General features: G+C 42.9%; 1 protein-coding gene across 15 annotated transcripts in view; it reads left to right on the forward strand.

The window, feature by feature from the left end:
• The window catches only part of MAST4 (microtubule associated serine/threonine kinase family member 4), a 610,376-nt gene that overhangs the window by 581,900 nt on the left and 8,539 nt on the right, over window positions 1-19,937 (forward strand). For 12 of the 15 annotated variants that reach the window (XM_070476769.1, XM_070476765.1, XM_070476766.1 and 9 more), the window contains 7 exons: window positions 273-400; window positions 1,067-1,302; window positions 5,492-5,692; window positions 7,659-7,888; window positions 8,418-8,540; window positions 17,028-17,164; window positions 19,593-19,774. In XM_070476769.1, the coding sequence (XP_070332870.1) occupies window positions 273-400; window positions 1,067-1,302; window positions 5,492-5,692; window positions 7,659-7,888; window positions 8,418-8,540; window positions 17,028-17,164; window positions 19,593-19,774 (1,237 nt within the window). The remainder of the gene's footprint in view (window positions 1-272; window positions 401-1,066; window positions 1,303-5,491; window positions 5,693-7,658; window positions 7,889-8,417; window positions 8,541-17,027; window positions 17,165-19,592; window positions 19,775-19,937) is intronic. The other 3 variants (XM_070476768.1, XM_070476771.1, XM_020878302.2) reach the window with 1 other exon arrangement.

Raw genomic sequence — 19,937 nt, forward strand, 5'->3', positions numbered from 1 at the left:
TATGGATTTTGTTTGCAGATACAAAGTCCATAGTGAGATGTGGTGGGAATGTGATGAATTCATAGCTCCCCACTCCAAAAGGAAATAAAATTGTACAGTTGGCCACTCACCTCAGGACTCAAGTAAATAGCTTTGGAAAGTACCTTCTGAATAACATGGCCCCAATTCAGACCTTAGTCATACTCTCAGGTTGTTCTCCTAGGACTTTTTTTTTTTCTTCTGACAAGCCCTTTCCAGAAGATATTAATAAGCACTGATTCTTTGCCTTGCAGGTTTTCAGCAGTATGGATCGAGGTACTCAGAATTCAGGAGAAGAAAAGGAAGACCCTGGGGACAAAACTAAATGCACAACTTTGCCATCCACGGAAACGTTAAGCTGGAGTTCAGAGTATTCTGAAATGTATGTGAAATGCTTGTTGAGAAGCACTGTAAACAGCAGCTACTAGGGCAGTGGTTCTTAAACGCGACCGTGCATCCGAATCTCCTGGAGGGCCTGTGGAAGCAAAGTGCTGACCCAGGAGGTCTGAGATGGGGGCTGAGGATGTATATTTCTCTTTCCTTTTTTGTAAAAATACAGTTTTACACCCTCTTGCATTTTTTTCGTTTACGTGTTTCTAACTGAGCTGGGTCTTTGCTGCTGCACGGCTTTCCCCAGTTGCCATGAGAGGGGGCTGCTCTCCGGTCGCCGTGCGGGGCTCACTAGTTGCGATGCGGGGGCTCACTAGTTGCGACTCGCGGGCTCTGCATGGGCTCAGTACTCGTGGCACATGGCCTTGGTTGCTCCACAGCATGTCGGACCTTCCCAGGGATCAAACCTGTTTCCCCTGCACTGGCAGGTGAATTCTTACTGCTGGACCACAAGGGAAGCCCCAAGAGTATGCATTTCCGACCAGTTCCTGGGGATACCTCTGGTCTGGCACAGTTTAGAAGTCACTGCCCTCAACGTGTGTCAGTTAGGCGCTATCAGTTCCATTTTTACCTGCTTTTTTTTTCCCCCTAAAATTCACCTTGCACACAATTTCATAGTGTCTGTAGATATGTGACTTTGTTTTTGTGTTTAATTAAGGCAACAGTTATCCACATCCAACTCTTCGGATACCGAAAGCAACAGACATAGACTCGGTTCTGGGCTGCTTCCCAAGCTGGCTGTTTCAGCAGAGGCAGAACATGATGGGGCTGCTCCCCACCCCAGAGAGCTGCACGAGGAGCCGGAAAAGCCAGCCCTCCCCCCGGCAGAGAGTGCTCAGGAGGAGCCCGAGGTCACCACCCCGGCCAGCACCATCAGCAGCTCCACTCTGTCAGGTAGGCCGTGGGCTGGCCCCTGCCATCCCAGCATCACCTGCCAGGTTGACTGCGGCGCGCAGAGTCCCAGGCCTGGCTTTGGACCAGGCAGTGATGATGGGCGTTTTGTGTTGCTAGACTCTCTTACAGCCCCACTCCTTAGGCGATGGGCTCCTCAGAGCTGAGATCAGACATCTCAGCTCTCTCCTTAGTGCAGGGCTGTACAGCCAGTCTTTCTTGCTTCACCTGAAGCCTTCACGTCCTCTGATGGGTTTCAGCAGCGCCCTTGGATGGTCTTCAGAACGCAGTTAAGGGAGCTTGTTCTTCATTGTGGAGCCAAAGGCACAGCAAAGGTCTTGTGGAGTTGCATCTAACTCAAAGTGATGAGTAAGCAACCCTGTCAAATGGTCAGCAGGACCCTCAATAGCACTTTAAATCACCATCTGTATAGTGTAAGCCAGTTTTCGCTCTGGTGTTCAAATGGGTGGTTGTTTCCTTGAAGGAGCTGGTTTTTGTTGTGGGGCCACATTATACCCAGTCACCAAATAGTCTCCACTCTAAACCCTCAGTCAATGCAGCAAAATTCTCATGCCGAGAGGGGAGAGGGGAGTCAGAGACACAGTTCAAACTGATACCTTGTGTGCCTGTGAAACCACTCCACTGCACACAGGTTTCCAGCTTCTAGGTAACTGGTGAAGACACTTCTGAGACATAGTCTGGTGTGTGCAAAGCAGTCCAGGGGCATAGGCCTTTCCTGGGAGAATTATTAATGTTACTTTTGTGTGAAGTAAACCTTCCTGACCAGAGGAGCAGTGTCTCCACAGGTTTTTAGAATGCCTAATGTGTCATGGTGGAGAAGGCAATGGCACCCCTCTCCAGTACTCTTGCCTGGAAAATCCCATGGATGGAGGAGCCTGGTGGGCTGTGGTCCATGGGGTCGCAGAGAGTCGGACACGACTGAGCGACTTCACTTTCACTTTTCCCTTTCATGCATTGGAGAAGGCAGTGGCAACCCACTCCAGTGTTCTTGCCTGGAGAATCCCAGGGATGGGGGAGCCTGGTGGGCTGCCGTCTATGGGGTTGCACAGAGTCGGACACGACTGACGTGACTTAGCAGCAGCAGCAGCAGCAGCAATGTATCGTGGATAACTTGGGGCCCTTAATCACAGAGGTGTCCTCATTAAATGATTGGACTTGCGCTTCCCTCAGAGCAAGCCCTTGAGGCGCATTTCAGGTATCATTTGGTTTATAGAAATGTTATGCATAGCACATCCTTCCACAGAGCAATGTGCATTTATGCTTTCAAAAAATAAAAATATGGGTATGGCTTAAGGTTGCTATAATAAATGTTTTCATTAAGCCGTATCCAGTATGCTATATTGATAACCATGAATGATTATCATGAACTTTTTTTTTAAACTAACTGAATATTCAGTGTATAATTTTGTTTTGTTTTGAATCATTTCAAAATAATAAATTTTGCAAACAGGGTTTATTTCCGCCTCATTAAAAAGTCTGCTTCTGTGGAGCTTCATGTGAGCTGATAGTTGATCACGGGAAAAATAATGTTGGGTTTCTCCCTTCTCTCTTTTCCTCTCAGTTCTATTTCCGTGTGGGATAATTCCACATGTCCTAACTTGGTAGAGCCAAGATAATAGCAATGAAGAAGTGTGTAAAAACAAGCTAGTAGCCTAAGATTCCTGTTCATCTTGGTATCGAATCAAATGTGGATATGTCAAGTGCTTTATATTTCTGGTTACTAAGTTCTCATGTGTTTCTTAGTTTATTATTTACTCTGAATAGAGTTGCCTCTATTTCAGTTATTCTTAATATGATGAATTGTTTATGATCTCTTGGACTCTTCTGCCTACTGACTATCAGAAAGTTACGAGGTAGAGGGAAGGGAATGGTGTCTAAGCATTTGATTGATTACTTTCATAATTAAAAAAAAAATCTGTCTCTGTCCTGCCGTGCATTTTGATTAATAGATTCAAACCACCTTTCTCTCTGTCTCCCTCAGACACACACTAAAAATAATCAAAGACCTTGGGGGCCGTACAGAATAGAGAGATGAGCTGATTCGCTCATAGCCAAGGGTAATTAGGAAATCTGAAAACCGTGACTGTAGTAAAATTAAATTTGTTGATTTTTATATTGCTCCACCATCAAAAAGAAAGAACCCTTGACATTTACAGAACATTAAAGTGACATTATCCACCCTTGGCAGGAAAGACTCACACGTTTATACACAGTGTTATGAAATGAGATGGCAGAGGCAGGCAGGGGGATGATAAAAGAGAACGGCGTATATTCACACTCCAGCGTTTAGGGAAGTCCAGGTTTGTATCTGTTTCCTTTTCTCGACTACAGTGTATTTGAATCAGTGAGAAGCAAAAGTCCTGAACACTTAGGTGTAGTGCTCGAATGCATCCAACAAATTATTCATCATGAAGAGATTCAGCTTTCCAGTTTACATTTGTCAATGATCCCATACAAACCGAATGAGAAAGAAATGAGCGTGTAACTTATCCCAGAGCAAGCTGAAGGTTTTTGAGGTGAGATTTAATTTTTAAGCAATTTTTGCCTAGTCCCTCAGCAGTTAATGTCCTTATATTTAGAGTGAATAGGATAGATACACTGTTAAATGGAGTTGAGTTTAGCATATGCAAGTGGAAAGAGGGTTGTTATTTGCCTTGAGTATCTTCTTTGGTAGGTCAGATTGTGGTCACACAGAGGACTGCGAATCTTCTCCTCTGCCTGCAGCGCCTGGCTGGCTGTGAACTGTGCTGTTCGCAAGCCCCACTGTCCGGGGTCCTAGGCGTTCCTCAGTGTGGACCACGCCTGTGGGGTCGCGTCACCTCTGTGAACTAGGACCAAACTTCAGCTGTACCGTTGTGAGTCTAGCACTGTAACAGAAATGTTAGTTAAATCCAATTAAGCCTCTTTTCTCGGCAAAGAATGTCATGGTCAGCACTTGAAAATGTGCTGGCTGGTCTTCCAAAGGATCATTTATAATGGTATTAAATTCTCTCTGTGGATTGCATATCTTCATGTGATGATAGCGCTGATGATTTTTAAAGCACAGGGGGCTTCTAATATAGCATGTAGAAAGACAAGGGAGATAAGCATTGTTTTTTTCTGGACGACAAATATGTAGTATCATTGATAAGAAAAAAGAAAGGAAAAAATACCCAAAACTGATAGACCGTGAAAGAAAGAATAGGAGAAACGGAAAGAGATGGTCATGTGACTTTTTTTTCAATATGTCACTTCTGACAAGAGAGAACTGTCTTTATTCTGGGCATGTGCACTTACCAGACTGGTATCAGTGATATTCCATTTCTGCATTGTTCTATATGGTGGCATATTCTCTCACATTAGTCTGCTGAGGGAAGTCCTAATTTTTTAACTTAAAAAAACCCTTCCGGTTTATATTCAAGGTAATAAATTAAAAATAAGACATAGCTGGCTTAGAGGGGGACAGATCTTCTCACTGGTCCAGGAATTTCAGGCCAGGTCAGCATATGGCTGTGTCAAGACTAAAGCCAAGAAGACGTAGCAAGCCATTGGGTAACGCAGCATGTAGTGAAAGAAACTGTCTTGGCTTGTGAAACTTACGAGGAGCTTAGAGTCAAAGGAGGTGTGGGAGGTCAAAGGTGACACTTTAGATGCTTTTATGGAAGTTACATCCTGAGCCTAGTGTGAGGTGTGTCTTGGAAAGATGGTAGGGGATGACAGGGGCATAAGTCTCTGTGAAGTGACTAAATAATGTCCACTTAGCAAAAACCAGTATTAACTGCCTTGCTAATGCTGATCACTGGTATCATAGGCTGATTGTAGTATGCTGTGGGCAGTCATGGGGTTCGTAAGGTGATGTTTGGTTCATGGCCTTTCACAGTGGGGTCAGGAGGAAGAATTGTCTCTGTGAGAGTTGTAAATGATTCTAAAATGCAATTGTTCTTCTAGTTAAATGGAGTCGACTAAGAACTAGTGGACCTGTGTACAGGGAGAATGAAATCTGGATGGACAGCTCTTTCGTTCTCCCTCCTCCGACTCACCTTTCTCGAACCAGTTGCGTGATTCCCATGTTTGCCTGACACCACATGGGCCTCTGTTTCCCAGTGTTTATCCTTCCCTCTGTCTCCTCCCTCCTCCCCAGCTCTCCTATCCCAGATTCTCCTGAAATGTTTATCCCTTCTTCTTTGTGCAGTTGGCAGTTTTTCAGAGCACTTGGATCAGATAAATGGACGAAGCGAGTGTGTGGACAGTACAGATAATGCCTCAAAGCCCTCCAGTGAACCCGCTTCTCACATGGCTCGGCAGCGATTAGAAAGCACAGAGAAAAAGAAAATCTCGGGGAAAGTCACAAAGTCCCTTTCTGCCAGTGCTCTGTCCCTCATGATCCCAGGAGGTAGAGAGACATTGACTCGCATGAAATTGTGTGACTTGTGCATGTGCCCCCCCCCCCCCCGCCCCCCCGTCCCCAGTGTGGCATGCTGGCTGCGATGCTTGACCCAGTCATGGGTGGTGCCCGGGCACAGCCCTCCTAAGTGACCCCCTGGAGGGCCTCCAGGGCTCCCAGAAGACAAACGTGACCTATTCCTTCACACTTCTTTCGGCAGCAGGAGATGAGGCAGGATCCCTTCCCACAAAGGCTTATTTCTTTTGTTTTCTTTCTTTTTCTTTTCTCCTCTCCCCAAGTTAAGTGATAAATTTCCCTCTTCTGAATAATTTTTCTTCCCTAGACCATGCATCATTTATATCCTTTACAGAGCTGTTTACAGCATCTGTGTCAGAAAGCTAAGTATAGTTTTTCTCATCTAATTAATGAGGAAATCAATACAGAGAACATACGTTTTTCATTTCTGGGGATGCAGAGAGTATCACAGACAGCACTGAAATTGCAAGTTTTACCAGCCTTGTCTGTTGGGTTATGCTTCCTCCTACTGGTAGCCCAGTCATTTTCTTCCCTATATTTAAAAAACTGGGCTTAATTATGATTTTGTTGAATTGCAGCATTTTTCCACAACCTAGTTTTGCCTCTACTAATCACAAAGCCTGGTGTAATTTCACTGGCTGAGATGAAAATACACACCCTGGTGGTTGTGACTTATCACTCAGCTGACAGTAAAAGAATGGAAGTGGCAGTCAAATTACATTGCAGATGGCTTGCAGTTGGAAGAATACAAACCATGTATAAAAGGGATTGTTTACATTTTTGAAATTTCAAATTTGTGCAGAAAGAAATGTTCATTGAGGGGATAGTGCTCACTGTAGCATGTTCCGTTTTCTGGGAGATGTCCTTATAGCACCTTAAAACAAGCACCCTAGTCTGAATGACTAGTCACAACCAGAAGGCAATGGCTCCAGTGTGGTCGGTAAGTGGAATGTGGTCCAGTCCACTTTGAGAGCTGGTAAGAAAGCCCACATCGTGGTGAACAGGGGTCAGTTATTGTTTGGGGAGATAAGGAAAGCTGTATTGAGGAAAAGAGTCAGGGGCATGGCTTTCTTAGCAGTTTGGATCTGTGTGTCCACTCTGTCTTCTTCCTACCTTTGCATGTTTTGAAGTTCCCTGCCCATCAGTGTGGATCTGTTCACCTGGCCTTTGGATGAGACAGAGGGTAGCCAGGACAAAAGTGTCAAGATGCCACATGAAGTCAGTGAAGGAGCCTGGACAGTGATACATTTAGCTAATTGTTCTCCTTTGGACAGATGTAAGATTCTTGCCTGGATAATCCCATGGACAGAGGAGCCTGGCAGACTGCAGTTCATGGGGTCGGAACCAGTCGGACACGACTGAGCACACACACATCCCAAGAATTACGACAGAAGATAGTCTGGATACTTTCAGCTTGCTGTGGCCACGGTGTTACTCACTGCACCCTGGGAGTCTTCAATAGCACTGGCCTTTTGTAGCCTGCCCCTTGCTGAGCTCATATTTAAACCACAGCATCGTTTTGCAGATGATTCTTTTTCATGCACAGCACACAGACAGGTGTGCGTGCACAATTTCATATGACCAGTTAGGATTTGTTTAGATTCACATAGATGAAACAGTGATAAGAACTATAAATAAAAAGTGTGTTTGTTCACAAAACAAGGAAAACAAGATAGAAATGGTGTTGAAGAATATGAAGTGAGTTTTTCTTAAAATTTCTCTATCCACCTGCATTATCCTCTCAGAAACCTTGCTAGAACCACAGGTAATACATGAAGACAGTCAGTCCTAATCACAGTAAAAGGAATGACTCTTTTATCGGAAAGTTAACATTACAGTGTTTTCCTGATTCAGATTATTCAGCCAGTAATCGTTCAATAATGTGGCTTCCCTGGTGGCTCAGTTGGTCAAGCTTTGATGACTGGCTTCTTTGTTGCAGATATGTTTGCTGTTTCTCCACTGGGAAGTCCGATGTCTCCCCATTCCCTGTCCTCGGACCCTTCTTCCTCAAGGGATTCCTCTCCCAGCCGAGATTCTTCAGGAGCTTCTGCCAGTCCGCACCAGCCCATTGTGATCCACAGTTTAGGGAAGAACTATGGTTTCACCATTCGAGCTATCCGGGTGTATGTGGGAGACAGCGACATTTACACAGTGCATCACATCGTTTGGGTAAGGCTGTCTTTCTGGCCAGTTTTCATTCCCAGCAAACTAGAGAATGAATACATCAGCTGAGGCATAGTTAACAGCAAATGAGTTTCCTGTTAAGCTGGCCTTTGGGGCCTGCATCATACTCTTGCCCTTTATCTGTGTGGTAGGACTGAATTTAGCAAAAGTTAATTCTTTTTAATAATTTTGTTAGTCTTCAAATCTGATTATCCACTCTTTATACCAAGCTTGTAGAAATAGTACAAAATAATCCTATTTTTATCCTTCTTTTCTTAGTTTTTTTTCCACCTGGCCTTCTTCTTTTCTAAAATACTTTCTTAGGTCACCTGAAATATTGCTTAAGGAACCATAGGAATTACCCTATTTTAGGAGGATGGCAGAACAAAAATAGTGAACCATATTTTACTGGTTTCCTCTTAGAATCACAGAATCATTTGTTGATGAACTCAGAATATTGTGCTGCAAAAGAACAGTAGGTGTCAGGATTGTCACTTGTTTGTTCACTAATATATCTTCTGCTGTTGAATTTTAGAATGTAGAAGAAGGAAGTCCAGCTTGCCAGGCAGGACTGAAGGCTGGGGATCTGATCACGCATATCAATGGAGAACCAGTGCATGGACTTGTCCACACAGAAGTTATAGAGCTCCTGCTAAAGGTACTGTCTTTTTGATGTCAGGGCCATCTAGATGAAGCAGGTAGCCAGAAAGAACTAGCACCAAAAGTTCTTTACTCAAGTTCTAGTGTTCTTCTATATGGGCTATTCATACACACTCCTTCTCTTTGCTGAGAAAACATTCGTTGGTCTGTTTAAGGTAAAGGCAAGAACATGAATTTTTTTGGTTTTATATCATGAAATCCACTTCCATGTATCTGCACAGTCACTTCCTAATTTAATTTTGCTTCTTATCCTGAATTACAAATAGCGTTCTCTTTGTTTCATGTATCACACTTAGTAAAATCTGTTTGGAAATCATCCATCCTTGGTGCGATTTTCTTTAGCAACTTTCAGTACAATTTATTCTATTATGGCAGAAGACAGTGGTATTAAACTGTGAGGTCAGACCTGAAGCTTGATTCGAGAGTTGGGTTTCTTTGGAAGCTAGAGCTGCGAATATATAATATACACTATAAATGATAGAAATAGGTGGTAATGGAAGAAGGGATTCCAGCAATCATTAGACCTTTCCCTCCTGTACAAATAAATCTCAATGTAGATCAGTCCCTACTTGGAATTAAGCTGATTCAAGCCAATGGAGTAGGAAGATCACAAAGAGCATGAGTGTGATGAAGAGAGATGGTCTACACTCATTCTCTCATTTCTGTTGGGCAGTTTGCTTTGCCACTGCTAACTAAAGAATATAAAGTTATAGCTCCAAATATGGATCTGGTGAAAACAAAGATGAATCTGAGTCTTGAGTTTAAGTTTTTTCAAGGAAAAAATCCTATCTGTGATTAAAAAAAAAAAATACAATCATTAATTGTAGGGTCATTTTACATGTCAGCAGATTTATAGATGACCTCTCAGTGTGTGAACACAGGGAGGGATTACTAGGGGCTTTCAGAGAGATGTGAGCCATCGCCTCAGATAGCCTGCAGCCTATTGAGAAAACATAAACACATGTGTGTCATTTAAACAACATCCACTCAGATTGTTTCTAGAGCACTTGCTAGGCAGGTGCCATGGTAGACACTGGTAACATGTCTAGACACGGTAGACATTGGAAATTAAGATACAGTTCTCACCTTGAGGACTGTGAGAGATATAGGAGATGTATGCAGGCAGATGAAGTTCAACCTGATTAGCCAGGGCCATAGCAGGGGGAAGAAATGCCATACTTTTGCAGAGAATATTCTGTGAATAGGGAGTCATCACAGAGAAGTTACACTGAATTGAAACTTGAAAGAAACTTGGGAATTTGGAATTAGTGCAGGTAGGTGGGTGTACAAAGCCTTTGATAAGTAACTAAGCCTTTGATAAATGACTTTCATCCTTCTTTTTGTCAGCCCCCAGCCAACACAAGTGTATTCTTCAAAAGATTCAGGGTCTGGCGCAGATTCCGAGAGTAGTAATAGTATGTAGATTCAAAGGTCCGTTGTGAAGTAGCAGATTGTAGGGAAGTTATTGCCATTGATCAGTCCACAGCATTAATGAAATTTTGATCTTGACTTCAGGCCCCATGGGAGTAGGTGAGTGTCTTTGCTATCCTCCGTATCTACGGGTGGTCCCCTTAACTCTAGTCAACCTTCTCACAAATGCATAGTACTGCTCACTGGAGGAGTAGGATGAATATTGAGAGGACGTTGCAGAGCCATAGGCAGTATGGGAAGCCAGCCGTGGCCGTGCCGAAAACACGGCAGGTCTGATGGCAGCCCTGCAGGAGAGACATGGAGCTGCTATTAAAGCTCCCCACGTCACCCCCGTGTTCACACACTGCCTGCTTTGCAGCCGGGTACTCAGACAATGTGAATAGTCGGGTTCTCCCTCGCCTGCTGTCCAGAAGTCACCATGGAGGAGCCAGGCACCATACCGCCACTTGTGTTACGCCTTCATGTACACGCTGTTCCGTCTGGGAGCAAAACCCTGAGGTGGCTGGGGTCTCTGCACGTCGCAGCATGCCTCCGGAGGAGTGCACGTGTGCTTAGTTGCCCAGTCGTGTCCGACTCTTTGCAACCCTTTGGACTATAGCCCACCAGGCTCCTCCAGCCATGGGGTTTTTCAGGCAGGAATTCTGGAGCGGGTTGCCATTTCAAAACAGGTAGCATTTCTGGCACCTACATGGGTAAGACTTGAGTTTTTTTTTCATTTCATTCACCATCTCTGTTTCTGATAATATTACTTGTCCAACTGCCATGGAACAATTGTCTCCTAGTAAGTGCCCCCAAAATGGGAGGCAGAGCAGGATTGTGGACTTTGAGAGTGCTTGCCTGTGAGAGTCCCCTGAAATGACCTCAGACTTCCCAAGACAAAATTCAAGAAGAGATGAAAGATTTATGAGCCTGACCAGCCTCTTTTCTCATAGTACCTGATCCAGTGGTCCAGGGATACCCCATTGCTGGCTCACATCGGCCCTTTGTGGGTAAGGGCCCAGGCTCTGTCTATTCCAGCCTGTATATCTTTCCAGTGGTGTAGGGCCTACAAAGGTGGGCAGAGAGGTACTTCTCTCTCTCAAGTGCTCCTTGAGCTTTTCTAGGACCTCCCTTTTGTTTAGATAATAAAGCTATGTTTTATATGTGAGTTTCTTTTCGTTGTCACTCACCTGACTAGAAGTCTTCCAAGTTTTGGCATCAGCGGTTCAAAGATGGTCAGATGGATTTTAAATGGTAGTAGGTTTGACCTCTTCCGTTCTTTGTAGCAGTATTATGCTACATACATCTTAGGTCCTGGCACAGTATATCTTTATATTATTTCTTACATTTGCTCATAAAACCAGAAGAAGAAATAATAAGCTGAAATATACATATCTTTAGGAAATATGCCTTCTGTTTATTTTGCTGAGACATATTTGATCACTTTCATAATTTATTTTATAAAACATTTTCATATGATTCTGGATTTTAAAATGTCTCTTCCTGCTTCTGTGAAATTTGAATGTATGTTTCTCCTGATCATCTCTGGCAAGGTCTCTGAAAAATCAGTCAATCCCATTTATAACATTTTGTCCTCATCTGCTTACGGAGTGTCTGCATTTCTGGATCTGGTTGACCTGTGTTCATGAAAGGCCATGAACATGCTGTAATGGAGAGCTTTGGCATCTTCCTGGACCATGGCGTGCTGTCTCACATCTAAGCAGAGGATCCTGCCTCTGGCTCATAAAGGAAGTTCTCAAAAGAGCAACCCATGTAAGGAAACAGAGTGGATATAGGGGATTTAATTATCTTCCCAAGGAACTGCGTTATCATGCGTCTGTCTCCTAAGTGTGAATAGTGATTCTTGGACAGAGGATGAAGTGACTGGTACCAGTCCTGGACGCCCATGTGCCATCAGCGGCAGACCATCAGGGTAGTAGCTATATTCTGGTATTCTCACATGCTGTCTATACGACGTTTCACACTTGCAAACTACTTCACAAAATCTCATGGTATCCTTAGAAAAAGGTGGAAGAGCCATCACATAGGGCTGTATATATTTTTAAAAATCCATGTACGATACTGGGCTTCCCTGATGGTTTGGATAGTAAAGAATCCAGTCTGCAGGGCAGGAGACCCCAGTTCAATCCCTGGGTGGCAAAGATCCCCTGGAGAAGGGAAAGGCAACCCACCCCAGTATTCTTGCCTGGAGAATTCCATAGACAGAGGAGCCTGGTGGGCTGTAGTAAATGGGATCACAAAGAGACACAACTAAGCGACTAACACTGTGTGCAATACTTATTTATCTTTGGATTGTGAACACATTAAGCATATTCCCTGTGTCATGGCTTCACTTTTGGTCTCACTAACTCACAACTTCACAGTGAGCCTGCTGTGAAAGCACTAACTTACGTGCACAGAGAAGCAAAGTCATAGTTACTCGGTTCAGTTCCCCATCGGCTTTGAACCCCTGAAAATGTGCTTCCTCAGTGTTGCCTCAAACCTCTCCTGCCACGGGGAGTTAATCACCTCCATCCAGATTACAAGTAGCTCCCTAAAAGAACTTTCCCCAGCACCGAACTCTCTCTCTCCCCACTGTGGTGGAGTGTGGAGACCACGTGGACCCAGTCGTACCCCTGCTCACATGACTGCCTGCCTAGTGGAGCCTCTCAAATGCAGGAAACCCCCTGTTCAGCCAGGTTGCTTTCTTAGGACAGCATTAGTTTAAATGCCCAGTCATAGGAGAAGTGCTAAAATAACCCCAGCCACTGCCTCAGTATTTCTTTTCCCTAAACTCTGGGGAACCTCTGGATACTAAAATGGGGGCTAAAAGAGCATCATTATTACCATTCTTACATATTAACTGGGTCCCCAGAATGTGCAAAGTTGTGCGAGGTATGGAAGGGTCACACAGCAGATGGCACATGTGAATAGTAGGTAGTCAGGAGCACTTTACATGAATAAACTCAGGTCATCTTCATAGCCTGTACACAGGTGCTAGCACAGAAATGTCCCCATTTTACAGATGAAGAAATTAAAGCAAGGAGAAGTTAGCAAAGCAGCCAAGGTTCTGTGCTAGGACATAGCAGAAGATTTGCATACCAGCAGTGCTGCTCCAGAGCCTGAGCTTTCAACTAGCATACCCCCGTGCTCCGGCCATGAGGTCTGGTGGCCAGAAACTTACAGCCCAGTGTTCGCAGGAGAAACATTGGCGGTACTAGGCTGTAATCAGAGTGTCAAGCCAAAGGAATAGTCTGTAAATAGGGCCCAAGTGCTGAAGGAGAGAGAGCTTTCCACCACAGTGGACAGGCGGAGAGCTGGGGGTTTTCTGTGCAGGGCTGTGAAGGGTGGGTGGATGTTAGTGTAAGGGAAGGAGTGTGGGATGGTCTAGGCACAATAAAATGATGCTTTAAACCACAAGAACAGGAAGTTCAAAGTACTTGAGGTGCCTGAGTAAACCAGTGTGGCCGGAGCCTGAGTTCATGGCTTCTGGGATGCAGTATGCAAGATGACTAGGGCTGGATGGTGGAGAGTGTGAATGGGGCGAGGACACAGGTATGGGAAGAATGCACTCCCCTTGGGTATTTTGCAGAGGAAGAAATGTGAAAGCAGTGTAGCTCAGGGAGATACCCACGGCCACATGATAAACTAATGTGGAGTCAGACTGAGCAGAGGCTGGGTAGCCTGACCTCTGCTTTTGTATTCAGTTCAGCCAGCTTAAAATAATTTCCTCCCCACCATGCACTAATCACACAAGCAGTTTAAAGTAATGCTTAACTTAATAGAACATTTGACAGTCTTCCGGCCCCATCTTATTGTTGTTGTTTTTTGAAATAGTGCCACAGAATCTCTCTAATAAGAGATTGTTCCTTCTTCAAAAGAATTTGTTGAGGTCAAAGGACCCAGTAAAACAAATTGCCAGTTCTGGCAGCACTTGCTATAGCTGATGGATCCACCAGGTGGCAGGCTTCACAGTTCTCACCTGTTCCCCATAAAATTATTTTTCAGTCATTTACTTACCATTTTTGTCATCATTAACTTTTTCAGCCAAATGTTTGCACTCTGCATTTTTTTCTGTCTGTATTTCCTCTTGGGGAGGTTATCTCTTTGTGTATTTCCATAAGTCAAGTGAATTGTCCCCTGAAACAGCCCACTGTTTAAAAATTTTATTTATATATTAATTGGTGGAAAATTGCTTTACAGTTTTGTATTGGTTTCTGCCGTACAACAATGTGAATAATCATACATGTATGCGTTCCCTCCTGAGCCTCCCTCCCCTCCCCCCACCCCACCTCTTTAGGTTATCACATCACAGGGTGCCAGGCTGGGCTTCCTGTGTCTTTAGCATCTTGCCCCTAAGTATTTTACACGTGATAGTCTATATATGTCAATGCTACTTGCAGAAAGGGACATTTGTACAAAGCTTAATGACACTCCAGCCATAACTTTTCTAATGAAAAATGTTAAGCATTTTCTTATATTCATCTCATGCAATATATATGATATTTTTCTATCTTTAAAATTGAACTGTATTAGAAGGGATGGCAGTGGTTCAGGCTCAGACAGCTCATGGGCTCCAGCAGCCCCAGGGGTGGCTGTGATTCTGTGTCCTCTCCGATATGATTTAGTAAAGGATGGAAAGAATCCCAAAGACGGATGAACCCCGTCATGTTTGCGGCTGCTTTCCTTCCCCTAAGGCATACAGGAAAAACCAAAACTTTAGGCTGGTCTCAGTCAAATTGTAAAGAACAAACCCCATTCCAAACAAATTTTGGTAGCCCTTTCATACTTAAAAGTGGAGTTTTCAGTTTAAAGAATAAACTGAATGCCAGTCTCTACTACCAGATAAAGGTTTACTTTGAAAGTTTTGGCATCTGCATATAAATATAAGACAAGTAAATTTATTTTTTCAGAATGAAAAACATTTGTTTCCCTTGTTCAAATTCAAATCCCATTTCCCTAAAATATTTTTTTTTTTACAGTCATGGCACTAAGTATGGGATTATATGTTCTTAAATATATAAAGAGCCCAAAAATCATTAATTTTCAGTTGATTATTGATTTTTAGATACAAAATTGGATGTAAGACATGAACAAATCATTATCTAAAGAAATAAAAACAATGAAAAATAAATGAGACAAAATCCAGCTTTGTTAATACCAAAAGAACAAAGATTAAAACTTGATGTAACTTTTTCCTATAAAATTGGTAATTTATTTCATATTAGTATTCAATTCTGACAGGTGTGTGCTAAGATGGGTGCTCATGTGCTGCTGGTAAGAGTTTAAATTGACATGAACTTTCTGGAAATTAGTGCATCAATGGGTACCAACAGTCTTTAAAAAGTTCAACTAGTCCCTACAGTTCACTGTATTGAGTCTAGTTGGATAATCTAAGGAAAATGTCAGAGATTAGGACACTAATTTATAGATGAAGATACTTATTTCAACTTTTACAAGAATTGGAAAATAGAAATAAAAGCTATAAGGAAATCGTTAAATTGTGATTTACCTATCTCATGGAATATTTTTAAATAGCCAGTAAAAATTATGTGAAGGAATATTCAGTGATAAAGTGCAAGTTTTTCAAAGTTGTGAAATGTGAGGTGAAAAAAAACTATTAAATTAAAATTACTTATAAAATATGTCTATATATATATATGCATAATTTATACATGTTTAATAGAAGACCAGCAAGAAATATACAGAAATATTACCAGCATTAGCTGAGTGGTAGGCTTCTCAATGATTTTTTAAAATATAAATATACATTATTGTTTTCTTCTAATAATGGCATGTATTACTTTCCAAGTTGGGTGGAGAAGTGGATGTTGATATTTGAACAGTCTGTTTTTTCAGTCCCCTGCCTGACTGTACTCAACTCACCGTCTCTTAACATCACTTAGATCTGAGTTGCTAGGCATCTTCCAGGCATAGGCCTTTTAAAAGGCCCTTCTGTGTATACTTCTTGTCTTTTTAAGGTAATCAGGACCATCTGTGACTTTGAAAGGATATGATTCTCCCTTGGTTATTAAGAAAGTCAAGAAGAGATCATTGAGACTGAAGTGAAGGGGGAGGGTTCTGCCCACCTGTCCAGGGCACCCCTCACCCTGGCCTCTGACCCTGCTGTCAAATCTCAAATCCATCCCTTGGGCCTGTCCAGCAAGCCCCAGTCCCAGGTTCAAGTCGAGGGGCTCAGAAAGCCCCAGGAATGACCTTACCACTCCTGACCTGACAAAGCAGAGGCTGTCTTACACCTGCTGGCATAAACTTTCCAGCTCTGCTGGGCTGACAGGTTTTCTGGTGGTAGAAAAGAAAACTTTAAAAATAATTAAAGAAAAAAGTCTCATTCAGTTGTGCTGCTTTATGATTTCTAGGTCAAAGGAAAAACACAAAAAGGAGAGAGAAGAAAAATAAAATCAACCAGGAGCAAGCGTCTCTGGGCACGTTTACTCTTAATACATATGCATGAGCGTAACTGTTATTTATAGAGCCCTTTCCATGTGCCACTCTGGGTGCTAACGGCTTTACACACTCTATCCCCTTGATCCTCAGATGAGCCCTGGGAGACAGGTGTGATTCCGCTGCAAGACGGTCCAGAGGAAAACAAGTGCTCAGGTCACAGGCTCAGATTTAAACTCGGCTCTGCTGGGCTTCCCAGGTGGCTCAGTGGTAAAGAATCCACCGGCCAATGCAGGAAACGCAAGAGATGCAGGTTCAGTCCCTAGGTCAGGAAGAACTCCTGGAGTAGGAAATTGCAACCCACTTCAGTGTTCTTGCCTGGAAAGTTCCATGGACAGAGGAACCTGGAGAGCAGCAGTTCATGGGGTTGCGAGGAGTTGGACGCAGCTGAGTACAACAATGACCGTGGAATCCACATCCCACCACCTTAAGGAAACCTCACTTTTTTTTTTCCCACCCAGTTTATCAGGACTTCACTACCTGAAGGGTCATTGACACTTGGTCATGTCCGTCCTTTTGGATGTTTATTTGTCTTTGGATCTCCTATATCTTTTCTGGTCTTGTTTCATCACAGCATTTCCCTTTAATACCACCTCATTTTTTTTTTTTATAGAGTGGAAATAAGGTGTCAATCACAACCACCCCATTTGAAAACACATCAATCAAAACGGGACCAGCCAGGAGAAACAGCTATAAGAGCCGGATGGTGAGGCGGAGCAAGAAATCTAAGAAGAAGGAAAGTCTAGAAAGGTGAGTTAGAGCTGTCCTCCTCGTGGGTTTGGTGTGTTCCCATACTGAAGGAAAGTTACTCCTCACTTAATTTAAATGCTTGCATGTGAGGAAGATCTATTTCTCTGCAGAAATGTTGCCCTGTGGTTCAAATGTATTTATACACCAGAGTTTGTATTCATTCATAACATTATTATGTTTCATAATGAAAAGATTTATGTTGTTACACTGTAGAATTTAGATTACTTTTTCTCATGTGTGAGAACCATGAAAAGCTCTGCTTTTTCTTAAGTTTCCAGACTTCATTTCAGTTGGACTTGCGGAACTAAAACTTTTTAAGGTAGCTTTTAGCATTAAACTTATATTTAATAATGTCCATCTAAAAACACCAGGGAAGCCTTGGTAGCTCAGTGGTAAAGAATCTACCTGCAATGCAGGAGATGCGGGTTTGATCCCTGGGTTGGGAAGATCCCCTGGAGGAGGGCAGGGCAACCCACTCCAGTTGGATTGCCTGGAGAATCCCATGAACAGAGGAACCTGGCGGGCTACAGTCCATAGAGTCAGGAAAGAGTCAGACATGACTTAGCAACTAAACAATAGTAATAATAAATAATACAAAAACATGTAGTTGCTGTTTTTGAATGCCAGATATTCTAAGATAACTAGATCTTCAAAGCATCCAAATAAGCCTAGAAATAAAAAGACTTTTGTTTTACTGCCTGAAAGTCTGTTACACATTTGCACTGTGAAAGGCACCATTAGTATCACTTAGTCCCCTGTGCAGACACTGGTGAGGGGTGTGTCTGTGTGTGTGTGTGTGTGTGTGTGTGTGTGTGGTGGGGATGTTTCTTCCAAACAATTGTCTAGATGTGCTCCCTGCATGATGCAACAGCCTCTTGGGTCTACCCACTTGAATTTGGTGTGTTGGATCACATTATAAGGATTTTAATGCTAGAAAAGAAAAATATGCAAATGAAAAAAGCAATGATTATTAACTCCAGGAAAGACAAATTTGTACAAGAGAGGAAAATAGAATTATGCTTTTCATGGCCAAACTATGAACAGTGTTTATTGTGTAAAATAAAGTGTCACCCTTTTTTTCCTAACCAAAAAATTTTGTTTAGCTCAATTGGGAGGAAGTGTGTTTGGTTATAAGGGGGAATATGTTGTTATAAGGGCTAAATTTTCATCTTCTGTGGTGGGAAATCAACAGATAATTTCTAGAATTGAAAAACTGAAAAAACAACATAAGCACATTACTTGGCAATTTGCATACAGCTAAAAGCATAGAAAGAGTTTCTCTGGGAGTTGGGGAAAAGGCAGAATAGAGCTATTTTTCATTATAAGCTTATAAAACTATTTAACTTTTTGACCCAGGTACATTTATTACTGTGATTAAAAGTACACACACACACACATACATTGATATCCTTTTTTTTTTAATGTGAGCTTTATATATATATATATATTTTTTTTTTTTTTTTAATGTGAGCTTTATATTTTGAGTGTGTGTTGGGTCGTATAGAACACACTGCTTCAAGGGATAGTAGAGTGGAAAATGTGTGACTCAGCCCCTGGAGGTGAAGGAACCCTATACAGCCACCTGCTTTTCAAGCCACCTGAAGCTGTGCTTTTAACTTGAAGACGTGCTTGTTGGCACTCACTACGCATTTGCCCTCTGCTGAAGCGTGGTGTCTGCTGCCCTGCTGACATAATAAAGCTTCAGTTCACCTCCCTCAGTTTTTCTGTGTAAATGTGCAGCCTCCAGTGTTCATAGGAATATTCAGGAATTCACGATGGGATAAGCACAGCAAACAGCCCCTCAGAGATGAAAGCCTCTATCCAGTAGATCACCATTAAAGAATTCAATATTCCAAATGACAGTTTTTCTTCCAGGGATTTACTTTGTATTGTCTCTTAATTTAATTGTGTCAGTGTGTTGGAGCTATATACTTGGAAGCTTTCAGGCAAAAAACAGTATCCTCAAAAACCTGACATACAAATAAATGAATATGCATTTATCCTTAGTCACTCAGTCATGTCCAGCTCTTTGCATCCCCATGGACTGTAGCCTGCAAGGCTCCTCTGTGCCTGAAATTTTCCAGGCAAGAAGACTGGAGTGGGTTGCCATTTTCCTCTCGGGATCTTCCTGACCCTGGGTCTCCTGCATTGCAGGCGGATTCTGAGTCACCAGATATATTTTTCCTATTTTTCACAACTTTTCTTAAAGTGCTTGAAGTTAAGAGGGTTTCCATTGTGTATTCTCCAAGCCTCGTCCTTTCTGAGTCATGGGAAAGTTTTGAAGGTAAAAGTGGAATCCTTCTCTTTGAGAGGACCTGCGATCATGTCACCATCTCTGGGTATACTGAATCAGTGCACTGGTGCTTTGGGGGAAGGGGAGTGGTTTTGAATGTAGAATCTGATCCGTTTTCTCCTGTTTTCACTCTAGGAGGAGATCCCTTTTCAAAAAACTAGCCAAGCAGCCTTCTCCTTTACTCCACACCAGCCGAAGTTTCTCCTGCTTGAACCGATCCCTGTCATCAGGGGAGAGCCTCCCAGGGTCCCCCACTCACAGCTTGTCTCCCCGATCCCCTACACCCAGCTACCGTTCCACCCCCGACTTCCCATCCGGTGAGTGAACCTCCTCTCCTAGCAGGAGTTGAGGGGTCACCAGCAGAGATCCTGGGAGACAAGCTTATTCCAGCTTAGAGAGAGAAGGTGGGGATGTAATTGACAAGAGAACAGGATTGACAAGAAAGTCAGAAGATACAGCAATTCAGTCCCTTAGAAAAGA

This window comes from Odocoileus virginianus, chromosome 14 (genome assembly GCF_023699985.2).
Source record: "Odocoileus virginianus isolate 20LAN1187 ecotype Illinois chromosome 14, Ovbor_1.2, whole genome shotgun sequence".
In the NCBI taxonomy this organism is placed as follows: Eukaryota; Metazoa; Chordata; class Mammalia; order Artiodactyla; family Cervidae; genus Odocoileus; species Odocoileus virginianus.